This window comes from Hyla sarda, chromosome 1 (assembly GCF_029499605.1).
Source record: "Hyla sarda isolate aHylSar1 chromosome 1, aHylSar1.hap1, whole genome shotgun sequence".
NCBI classification, from domain to species: Eukaryota; Metazoa; Chordata; class Amphibia; order Anura; family Hylidae; genus Hyla; species Hyla sarda.
Window position 1 is genome coordinate 40462119 of NC_079189.1, and position 12368 is coordinate 40474486.

At 44.3% G+C, this 12368-nt stretch overlaps 1 protein-coding gene across 2 annotated transcripts in view; it reads left to right on the top strand.

The window, feature by feature from the left end:
* POLR1A (RNA polymerase I subunit A) overlaps positions 1-12368 on the top strand; it is a 137936-nt gene that overhangs the window by 17814 nt on the left and 107754 nt on the right. For both annotated transcript variants that reach the window (XM_056554407.1, XM_056554421.1), the window contains one exon: positions 4776-4932. In XM_056554407.1, the coding sequence (XP_056410382.1) occupies positions 4776-4932 (157 nt within the window). The remainder of the gene's footprint in view (positions 1-4775; positions 4933-12368) is intronic.

The window sequence follows — 12368 nt, forward strand, 5'->3', positions numbered from 1 at the left end:
GCTCCCGTTTCTACGCAGTGCACTTTTCTGTAAAAATGACACTTAATCTTTATCCTGTATCCTGTAGGTTTTAGTTTATTTTAATACTTAAAAAAAAATTGAAACTACATGCACCAAAATTAGTGTGGTTAAAATTGGCATCTTCTGACCCCTATCATTTTTTTCCCCCACTTACGGGGCTATATGAGGGCCCATTTTATCCGTATGGAACTACAGGATAAAGATTAAGTGCCATTGTCTGTAGTATTTATCGGCACCATTTTTGTTTTGATGGGACTTTTTTTATCACTTTTTATTTAATATTTTTATGGTATATGAAGTGACCAAAAAGGCACAATTTTGGACTTTGGTATCTTTTAACGTGTACGCCATCGACCGTGTGGTTTAGCTAACCTTATATTTTAATAGTTCGGACTCCCTCCCCCCCCCCCCCTCTGCACTTTTTCCTGCATGCCCCCCTGTCTATTTTGGGCTGCGGGGGTGTTGTGGCGGCTCTGCTTACCAGCAGCCTCTCTCCCCCCCCCCCCCCCTCAGCTCCGGCACGGCATCTGTTGCGACAAGCCTTGAGTCTGTCGCAGGGCAGCTTTCTGCGCTGGGGACCGCGGCCGGCTTCAGCTGACTGCACCAGCAGTCTCCTCTATTCTGTGCTCGCGGCTGGCAACTCTTACAGTATTTCGGAGGGGGCTTTGGCCAGCATAAATTAAGCCCACGGCCTTCGCCTGCTCCTCCGATTGGTTCCGCCCACTTTTCGGCAGTGCCCGGAGCTATCCTATGGCTGGTCAGCGTGCGCTCCAGGGGTCAGGGCTTTAGCCTCTCCTTGTCATTTCCCCTCCCCCTCTTTCCCTTACCCTTTGAGACAGTGGTTTTAACCACTCCCAGGGCGGTGACATTTCTTGGGGCCCTCCCCCTCTCTTCTCTACTCGTTTGCCGGCTCCACACATGTGTTGCCTGCTCCAACTGTCTCTCCACAGCACACAAACTCTCTGTTTTGCTCCAGCTGCCTCCCTCAGAAGTCTGCTTCCCCGGGTCACAGGACATGCTGCTGTCTGCGCTGGCTGCATCCCTCAGAGTCTGCTTTGATTGGGACACAAATCTAGGTGAGCTTGCTCCTTGTCTGTCTGGGCTGTCTGACTTACTTGTCTGACTTACTTGTCCGACCCTAGACCCGACCCTCCCCCTTCTCGGCAAGCGGCCCCTGCCCTGATCACTTATTATTCCTGTTCGGGCTGCAGAACCAAAATGCCAGGTGGCTCTACTGAGCCCTCCTGTCCTGCCTGTACGGTCTTGCGGCATTGTGCTCCCTTGGCTACCGCTCAGGATGGTCCGCTGGAACGTGTGGTGTCTGAACCCACTCCGCTGTGGGTTTCCGTTCTCCCAGTCGATATCCAACTTGGCCAGGGTCTTCCAGGAGGTGACCTCTGCCTTCGAGCGGTTCTCTTTGAGCCCTCCTCCTAGGGAGGCTACTGTGGGTTCCCCTGCCCACCCATCCTCAGCTTGTCCTCCCGCCCGCCGCCGCTCCTGCTACCTCTCCTCCAGGCGCCTCTGCGACCGGTCTCCCAGAGTCCATTCCCGGTCCCCGTGCCCCCACTCCTGGTCTACTTTACCCACTCCCAGAACCCCAGGGTGTGCTTGCGGTCCCCTGGTGCGCCAGGATATTCTGGCCGGCTCATCCCCTGGTGGATTTGGCGCAGCAACTCTCCAATGCCGGTGAATACCTTTTGCTCAGCATCTCTGGAGTCAGCCCGCTGTGCTGCCTTTGCCTCGGGCAACCTTGTTGCTCTCCAACGCTCCATGTGGCTCAAGGCGTGGAATGCCAACACCGACTCTATGCGTTTTCTTACCGAGCTTCAGTTTTTGGGCTCTCGTCTCTTCAAGTGGCTAGACGAAATTATTTCTGAGGCAAGAGTTCCCTGGGGCAAGAGTTCCCTTTTGCCCTAGAATCCTTCATGTCACACAGATTGTCTCTGTGTCTGTCTCTGTGTCTGTCTCTGTGTCTGTCTCTGTGTCTGTCTCTGTGTCTGTCTCTGTGTCTGTCTCTGTGTCTGTCTCTGTGTCTGTCTCTGTGTCTGTCTCTGTGTCTGTCTCTGTGTCTGTCTCTGTGTCTGTCTCTGTGTCTGTCTCTGTGTCTGTCTCTGTGTCTGTCTCTGTGTCTGTCTCTGTGTCTGTCTCTGTGTCTGTCTCTGTGTCTGTCTCTGTGTCTGTCTCTGTGTCTGTCTCTGTGTCTGTCTCTGTGTCTGTCTCTGTGTCTGTCTCTGTGTCTGTCTCTGTGTCTGTCTCTGTGTCTGTCTCTGTGTCTGTCTCTGTGTCTGTCTCTGTGTCTGTCTCTGTGTCTGTCTCTGTGTCTGTCTCTGTGTCTGTCTCTGTGTCTGTCTCTGTGTCTGTCTCTGTGTCTGTCTCTGTGTCTGTCTCTGTGTCTGTCTCTGTGTCTGTCTCTGTGTCTGTCTCTGTGTCTGTCTCTGTGTCTGTCTCTGTGTCTGTCTCTGTGTCTGTCTCTGTGTCTGTCTCTGTGTCTGTCTCTGTGTCTGTCTCTGTGTCTGTCTCTGTGTCTGTCTCTGTGTCTGTCTCTGTGTCTGTCTCTGTGTCTGTCTCTGTGTCTGTCTCTGTGTCTGTCTCTGTGTCTGTCTCTGTGTCTGTCTCTGTGTCTGTCTCTGTGTCTGTCTCTGTGTCTGTCTCTGTGTCTGTCTCTGTGTCTGTCTCTGTGTCTGTCTCTGTGTCTGTCTCTGTGTCTGTCTCTGTGTCTGTCTCTGTGTCTGTCTCTGTGTCTGTCTCTGTCTCTGTCTCTGTCTCTGTCTCTGTCTCTGTGTCTGTCTCTGTGTCTGTCTCTGTGTCTGTCTCTGTCTCTGTGTCTGTCTCTGTCTCTGTCTCTGTCTCTGTGTCTGTCTCTGTGTCTGTCTCTGTGTCTGTCTCTGTGTCTGTCTCTGTGTCTGTCTCTGTGTCTGTCTCTGTGTCTGTCTCTGTGTCTGTCTCTGTGTCTGTCTCTGTGTCTGTCTCTGTCTCTGTCTCTGTGTCTGTCTCTGTGTCTGTGTCTGTCTCTGTCTCTGTCTCTGTCTCTGTCTCTGTCTCTGTCTCTGTCTCTGTGTCTGTCTCTGTGTCTGTCTCTGTGTGTCTGTCTCTGTGTGTCTGTCTCTGTGTGTCTGTGTCTGTGTCTGTGTCTGTGTCTGTCTTCTACCCTCCCTTTTTACTCTATGGGGGGGAAGTTTTTATTGGGGTTTGAGCAGTGGCATTTATATATTGCGGGCATGTGTGTGTTTGGTGCACAGTATCTATGAGGCGGCTGTTACAACTATTAAAATCTCACAACTGATATTTTAATGGCGTAAACACAAAAATACAACAAAATTGCATATTTGTAAATTTATTTTTTGCTGATTTTTGTTAAACTATGGAAAAAGTATTGCCCCACAATTGCGCACACTACATTATAGGGTTACAATGTGTTCCAGTGAAAAGATAAACATTTCCCGCATAAAATATGCCCCAATATAAGGCTGCATTCATACCACATTTAAATGGGCACTGTCACCCAAAATTTTTTTGATATGTTGTAGCACTCATGTACTACAACATATCTCTAATATAGATCTATTATTTTTTTTTCTTTTCATTAAATTCGTTTATTTTACATTTGAAAGCCGGCCACTAGGTGTCTCCCTAGTGGCCGAATGCAGGCTGGCGTGACGTCACACATTAATTCGGACCGATACCGGCCAGGCATCGGTCCTTATTCATTCAGCCTGTACTCGCTCCCTGCCTGTCAATCAGACGGGGGAGCGAGCGCTGAGACCGCATTGGCTGCCTGGCCTCACCGGCCTCCCGGCATATATGCGGCGCTGCTGCTGGATGCAGCACTTAGGGCACCAGGGGGGGGTGTATTGGGTGTCTTGGGAGAAGGTGGTTGTTACCGCTGCCGCAGCCATGACAAGTTTATTGTTGTGGGGGGGGGGGGGGGCTGCACAGGGTGCCTCCAGCTGTTTCACCACAACTCCCAGCATGCCCTGACAGCCAATAGATGTCAGGGCATGCTGGGAATTGTAGTGGTGAGACAGCAGGAGGCACCCTGTACAGATGAACTAAGGGTGGAAGTCGGCCCCTCCAGCAGGCATCAGTGATGTCTGCCTGGTAGTGAGCACACTACCAGGCAGACAAAAAGGCATTTTTTATATAGTAAAAAAAATTAATTAAAGCAGGGAGGGGGTTAGGGAGAGATGGGCAATAGGCAGGGACAGAAGGGGGGGGGGGGGGAAATGGTGGGAGCTACCCTTTAAGGCATGCAGCAGCCAGATCCAGTGGTTGAATTTGAAATCCTGTGCCATACCCCCTCTTCATTTTAGTAAGCTGGACCGCGTCAGCTAGTGACTCCGATCCGCTTATTTTATTTTTTTTACCTACCAAAAACCGCATTCTTCTGCACTTTTCAGTCCGGCAGATAAACGGATGCTGATCCGAAAATGAACAGACTGGATTTACTTGCCGACTCCGTCTGGCACATATAAATGGGTATGGTGCATGGATACGGTGGCAACCGCTTTTCAAATTCTTTTTTCCAGCTGCTATATGCCCCAAATGTGATGTGAATACTGCCTGTCAGTAGAATAATAATAATAATAATAATAATACAATAGTAATGAGTCTTAGAAGGTGAGGAGGAAGAAAACATAAGCCACAAATCCAGAGCATTAAAAAACTGATTTGAAAATGTGCGCGGGCAGAACAGGTTGTCTACGGTGAATGACGATGTTGCCGTGGATTGCCGTCTAACTTTTCTGTTTCCACAGTTTCCGGCCTATCAATCGGTTAGGAGACCGGATGTTCACCAACGGGCAGACGGTAAATCTGCAGGCCGTCCTTAAAGATGTGGCCACCATACAGAATTTACTGGCGGTGATGGCCGAGGAACAAGCTGTACCTGATAAGAAGGCTGAAGAAAGTGTGGTAAGATATCATACCGTCGGTCTCGGGTTCTTGCTCACCTCTTGCTTATGTCTATGGGATTGTCTTCCAAATGGTAATGATGCCAGCTGTTTCAAAACTACAACTCCCAGCATGCATACTACATATCCCATTGTGTGAGACCACTAGAGAAGCTGCAAAATGGCTTATTACAGGAGCTTTCGGGCAGTGTTTCCCAACCAGGGTGCCTCCAGCTGTTGCAAAACTACAACTCCCAGCATGCCCGGACAGCCTTTGGCTGTCCGGGCATGCTGGGAGTAGTAGTTTTGCAACAGCTGGAGGCACTGGGGGAGATTTATCAAAACCTACCCAGAGGATCAGTTGCTGAGTTGCCCATAGCAACCAACCAGAAGGCTTCTCTTATTTTTCAGAGGCCTTTTTAAAAGTGAAAGAAGCCATCTGATTGGTTTCTATGGTCAACTTGGAAACTCTTCCTCTGGGCAGGTTTTGCTAAATCTCCCCCATTGTTCTGGATAAAACTTCGCTAACACCTCCTCAAGGTAGCTGCTAATACCTGTTGTTTATAATCTGCACACTAGATGGCGCCAAAAGCTTCTCGTTGTGGGTGGTGTAATGTTTTCTGTGAACAGTAGATGGCGTTTTCTAATGTATTTATTCCTGATCTTTTTTGATTCTTCACCATTGAACAAGGCTATGTTCACACAGTGTATTTCTGCTTGTATTTTTAGCCGTAAGAGAGAGAGACATTTTTTTTAAACAAATTTGTTTTTTACTGGTGTTTCCATATTATTATTATTTATTATTATTTTTATTATATATATTAATATAATATATAATATAATTTTTTTTTTTTTTTCGTTTTACGGTTGGAGTTTGTAATTGCGGCTGTTATTTCTTATGGCGGCAAATTGTACTGAACCACTTTTCTATGTACTTTCAAACTACACATTTTGAGAAAAAAACAAAAAACCCTAATTTTAACTTCATTGTGTGCCTGTATTTTCAAGCCGCATTATTGGCGTCTGGTTAATGTATGTGCTATACAGTGGTCCCTCAAGTTACAATATTAATCGGTTCCAGGACGACCATTGTATGTTGAAACCATTGTATGTTGAGACCTGAACTCTATGGAAACCTGGTAATTGGCTCTGAAGCCCCATAATGTCATCCAAAAATAGGAAAAAGTGAGGATTAAACAAAAATAAGTAGATAACTAATAGAGATAAAGCAAATCCTTACATATAAAAGTAAGAAAGATCTGCTGGGAGCTGTAATCACTGTCTATGTAGAGGACAGAAGCTTCTTCAGGGTCCTGTACAGTACACGCAATGTCCTAAAAAAAAAAAAAAGTTATGGAACCGCCGTTATCTGGTGTCCAAAGGAGCTAACTGTGGCATAGGTTAATATTACAGAACATGTAATACCTCCCTGTACTGTAGGGGGCGCTACCAGACACCAGTCAGTGCAGACACTTCAGTAATACAGGGGTTTTACCAGTGAATGCCCATTCCAATTGGTCAGATCTTCCGGCCATTGACACGTTTTGTAGATCTGGACTGTCTCTAGCATTGTATGTTGAGCCTGGTTACAATGGTCCAGAAAAGACCATTGTATGTTGAAACTATTGCATGTGAGGCCATTGAAAGTTGAGGGCTCACTGTATAGGAAAAGGTACTGTATATGTTAATGGGTGCTGCTGTATGCTACCTCGTAAAAAAATTAAAATAATAATAATAATAAAGTGATTGTAATATATACTGTGTCGCATACACAATAGTGTAGTTTTATACGTTCTTGCATACAGCAAAATTAAACTCCCTATAACAGAAATAGTGCAGTATGATCGCACCCTACCATTGACCTTCATTATTGGTCTGTTTCATCGTCTTTTGGCTAGCATAGTTTTCCCCAACTTGTGACCAGTCAACTGTTCTCCTTCAGGTCCCAAAATAGCTGCCTCCTGTAGTTACAGTCATGGCCGTAAATGTTGGCACCCCTGAAATTTTTCAAGAAAGTTAAGTATTTCTCACAGAAAAGGATTGCAGTAACACATGTTTTGCTCTACACATGTTTATTGTGTGTATTGAGACTAAACCAAATAGAGAGGGGAAAAAAAGCAAATTGAACATAATGTCACACCAAACTCTAAAAATGGTCTGGACTAAATTATTGGCACCCTTTCAAAATGGTGGAAATATAAGATTGTTTCAAGCATGTGATGCCCCTTTAACCCATTAACCCCTTAAGGACCGAGCCCTTTTTCACCTTAAGGACCGGAGCGTTTTTTGCAATTCTGACCACTGTCACTTTAAACATTAATAACTCTGGAATGCTTTTAGTTATCATTCTGATTCCGAGATAGTTTTTTCGTGACATATTCTACTTTAACTTAGTGGTAAAATTTTATGGTAACTTGCATCCTTTCTTGGTGAAAAATCCCAAAATTTGATGAAAAAAATGAAAATTTAGCATTTTTCTAACTTTGAAGCTCTCTGCTTGTAAGGAAAATGTATATTCAAAATAATTTTTTTTTGGGTTCACATATACAATATGTCTACTTTATGTTTGCATCATAAAATTTATGAGTTTTTACTTTTGGAGGACTCCAGAGGGCTTCAAAGTTCAGCAGCAATTTTGAAATTTTTCACAAAATTTTCAAACTCACTATTTTTCAGGGACCAGTTCAGTTTTTAAGTGGATTTGAAGGGTCTTCATATTAGAAATGCCCCATAAAAGACCCCATTATAAAAACTACACCCCCAAAGTAGTCAAAATGACATTCAGTAAGTGTATTAACCCTTTAGGTGTTTCACAGGAATAGCAGCAAAGTGAAGGAGAAAATTCAAAATCTTCATTTTTTACACTCGCATGTTCTTGTAGACCCAATTTTTGAATTTTTGCAAGGGGTAAAAAGGAGAAAATTTTTACTTGTATTTGAAACCCAATTTCTCTAGAGTAAGCACATACCTCATATGTCTATGTTAATTGTTCAGCGGGCGCAGTAGAGGGCTCAGAAGGGAAGGAGCGACAAATGGTTTTTGGGGGGCATGTCACCTTTAGGAAGCCCCTATGGTGCCAGGACAGCAAAAAAACACACATGGCATACCATTTTGGAAACTAGACCCCTCAGGGAACTTAACAAGGGGTAAAGTAAACCTTAACCCCTTAAGGACCGAAGGTTTTTCCGTTTTTGCATTTTCGTTTTTTGCTCCTTGCCTTTAAAAAATCATAACTCTTTCAAATTTACACCTAAAAATCCATATGATGGCTTATTTTTTGCGCCACCAATTCTACTTTGTAATGACGTCAGTCACTTTGCCCAAAAATCTATGGTGAAGCGGGAAAAAAATCATTGTGCGACAAAATTGAAAAAAAAAAAAACTTTTGTAACTTTTGGGGGCTTCCGTTTCTGCGTAGTACATTTTTCGGTAAAAATGGCACCTGATATTTATTCTGTAGGTCCATACGATTAAAATGATACCCTACTTATATAGGTTTGATTTTGTCGGACTTCTGGAAAAAATCATAACTACATGCAGGAAAATGAATACGTTTAAAATTGTCATCTTCTGACCCCTATAACTTTTTTATTTTTCCGTGTATGGGGCGGTATGAGCGCTCATTTTTTGCGCCGTGATCTGAAGTTTTTAATGGTACCATTTTTGCATTGATTGGACTTATTGATCACTTTTTATTCCTTTTTAAATGATATAAAAAGTGACCAAAAATGCACTATTTTGGACTTTGGAATTTTTTTGCGCGCACGCCATTGACCGAGCGGTTTAATTAATGATATATTTTTATAATTCGGACATTTCCGCACGCGGTGATACCACATATGTTTATTTTTATTTACACTGTGTTTTTTTTTTTATTGGAAAAGTGGGGTGATTCGAACTTTTAATAGGGGAGGAGTTAAATGATCTTTATTCACTTTTTTTTTTCACTTTTTTTTTGCAGTGTTATAGGTCCCATAGGGACCTATAACACTGCACACACTGATCTTCTATGTTGATCACTGGTTTCTCATAAGAAACCAGTGATCAACGATTCTGCCGGATGACTGCTCATGCCTGGATCTCAGGCACTGAGCAGTCATTCGTCGATCGGACAGCGAGGAGGCAGGTAGGGGCCCTCCCGCTGTCCTGTCAGCTGTTCGGGATGCCGCGATTAGCCGCGGCTATCCCGAACAGCCCGACTGAGCTAGCCGGGAACTTTCACTTTCACTTTTAGCCGCGCGGCTCAGCTCTGAGCGCGCGGCTAAAGGGTTAATAGCGCGCGGCGCCGCGATCGGCGCTGCGCGCTATTAGAGGCGGGTCCCGGCTTCACTATGATGCCGGGCCCGCCATGATATGACGCGGGGTTACTGTGTAACCCCGCGTTATATCAGAAGAGCAGGACCAAGGACGTACCGGTACGTCCTTGGTCCTTAAGGGGTTAATACCCCACAGGTGTTTCACGACTTTTTCATATGTAAAAAAATCTTTTTTTTTTTTTACCTAAAATGCTTGATTTCCCAAAAATTTTTACATTTTTAAAAAGTGTAATAGCAGAAAATACCCCCCAAAATTTGAAGCCCAATTTCTCCCGATTCAGAAAACACCCCATATGGGGGTGAAAAAGTGCTCTGCTGGCGCACTACAGGTCTCAGAAGAGAAGGAGTCACATTTGGCTTTTTGAAAGCAAATTTTGCTCTGGGGGCATGCCGCATTTAGGAAGCCCCTATGGTGCCAGGACAGCAAAAAAAAAAACACATGGCATACCATTTTGGAAACTAGACCCCTCGGGGAACGAAACAAGGGGTTAAGTGAACCTTTATACCCCACAGGTGTTTCATGACTTTTGTATATGTAAAAAAAAAAATTTTTTTTTTACCTAAAATGCTTAGTTTCCCAAAAATTTTACATTTTTAAAAAGGGTAATAGCAGAAAATATCCGCCAAAATTTGAAGCCCAATTTCTCCCGAGTACGGCGATACCCCATATGTGGCCCTAAACTGTTGCCTTGAAATACGACAGGGCTCCAAAGTGAGAGCGCCATGCGCATTTGAGGCCTAAATTAGGGACCTGCATAGGGGTGGACATAGGGGTATTCTACGCCAGTGATTCCCAAACAGGGTGCCTCCAGCTGTTGTAAAACTCCCAGCATGCCTGGACAGTCAGTGGCTATCTGGCAATACTGGGAGTAGTTGTTTTGCAACAGCTGGAGGCTCCGTTCTGGAAACAGTGGCGTACCAGACGTTTTTCATTTTTATTGGGGAGGGGAGGGGGGCTGTGTAGGGGTATGTGTATATGTAGTGTTTTTTACTTTTTATTTTATTTTGTGTTAGTGTAGTGTTTTTAGGGTACAGTCACACAGGTACAGTTCACAGTAGTTTCTCGCTGGCAGTTTGAGCAGCGGCAGAAAATTTGCTGCAGCTCAAACTTGCAGCCGGATACTTACTGTAATCCTCCGCCCATGTGAGTGTACCCTGTACGTTCACATTGGGGGGGGGGGGGAGAAACATCCAGCTGTTGCAAAACTACAACTCCCAGCATGGACGGTCTATCAGTGCATGCTGGGAGTTGTAGTTTTGCAACAGCTGGAGACACACAGGTTGTGAAACACCGAGTTTGGTAACAAACTCAGTGTTTTGCAACCAGTGTGCCTTCAGCTGTTGCAAAAGCTACAACCCCCAGCATGTACGGACAGCGGAAGGGCATGCTGGGTCTTGTAGTTATGCAACAGCCGGAGGCATACTACATTGGCTGGGGATGCTGGGGATTGTAGTTATGCAACAGCTGGAGACACACTGGTTTACTACTTAACTCAGTGTGCCTTCAGCTGTTGCAAAACTACAACTCTCAGCAGTCACCGACAGCCAACGGGCATGCTGGGAGTTGTAGTTATGCAACCACCAGATGCACCACTACAACTCCCAGCATGCACTTTAGCTGATTGTGCAAGCTGGGAGTTGTAGTTACACAACAGCTGAAGGTACACTTTTCCATAGAAAGAATGTGCCTCCAGCTGTTGCAAAACTACAAGTGGTATTGCCGCGTGCGTAAATGTCCGAACTATAAAAATATATCATTAATTAAACCGCACGGTCAATGGCGTACGCGCAAAAAACTTCCAAATAACGTATTTTTGGTCGCTTTTTATATCAGGAAAAAATGATTAAAAAGTGATCAAAAAGTCCGATCAATACAAAAAATGGTACCGCTAATAACGGAAGATCATGGCGCAAAAAATGAGCCCTCATACCGCCCCATACGCAGAAAAATAAAAAAGTTATAGGGGTCAGAATAGGACAATTTTAAACGTATACATTTTCCTGCATGTAGTTATGATTTTTTCCAGAAGTCCCACAAAATCAAACCTATGTAAGTAGGGTATCATTTTAACCGTATGGACCTACAGAATAAATATCAGGTCTCATTTTTACTTAAAAATGTACTGCATAGAAACGGAAGCCCCCAAAAGTTACAAAATGGCTTTTTTTCTTCAATTTCGTCGCACAATGATTTATTTTTTTCCGTTTTGCTGTAGATTTTTGGGTAAAATGACTGTCACTGGAAAGTAGAATTGGTGGCGCAAAAAATAAGCCATAATATGGATTTTTAGGTGCAAAATTGAAAGGGTTATGATTTTTAAAAGGTGATGAGGAAAGAACGAAAACCCCTCAGTCCTTAAGGGGTTAAACTCACCTGGGGTAATTAACAGGTGTGGGCAATATCTAAATCAAACCTGAAAGCAGATAAAAAGGAGAGAAGTTCACTTAGTCTTTGCATTGTTTATCTGTGTGCCACACTAAGCATGGACAACAGAAAGAGGAGAAGAGAACTGTCTGAGGACTTGAGAACCAGAAATGTGGAAAAATATCAACAATCTCAAGGTTACAAGTCCATCTCCAGAGATCTAGATTTGCCTTTGCCCACAGTGCGCAACATTATCGCAACCCATGGTACTGTAGCTAATCTCCCTGGGCATGGATGGAAGAGAAAAATGTATGAAAGGCGTCAACACAGAATAGTCCGGATGGTGGATAAGCAGCCCCAAACAAGTTGTGTCAGCACAAACTATTCTCCGACATTTATTTAAATGAAATGAAAGGCTATGTCAGGAGACCCAGGAGGACCCCACTGCTGACACAGAGACATAAAAAAAGCAAGACTACATTTTGCCAAAATGAACTTGAGTAAGCCAAAATCCTTCTGGGAAAATGTCTTGTGGACAGATGAGATCAAGATAGAGCTTTTTGGTAAAGTACATCATTCTACTGTTTACCGAAAACAGAATGAGGCCTACAAAGAAAAGAACACAATACCTACAGTGAAATATGGTGGAGGTTCAATGATGTTTTGAGGTTGTTTTGTTGCCTCTGCACTGGGTGCCTTGAATGTGTACAAGGGATCATGAAATCTGAGGATTACCAACAGATTTTGGGTCGCACTGTACAGCCCAGTGTCAGAAAG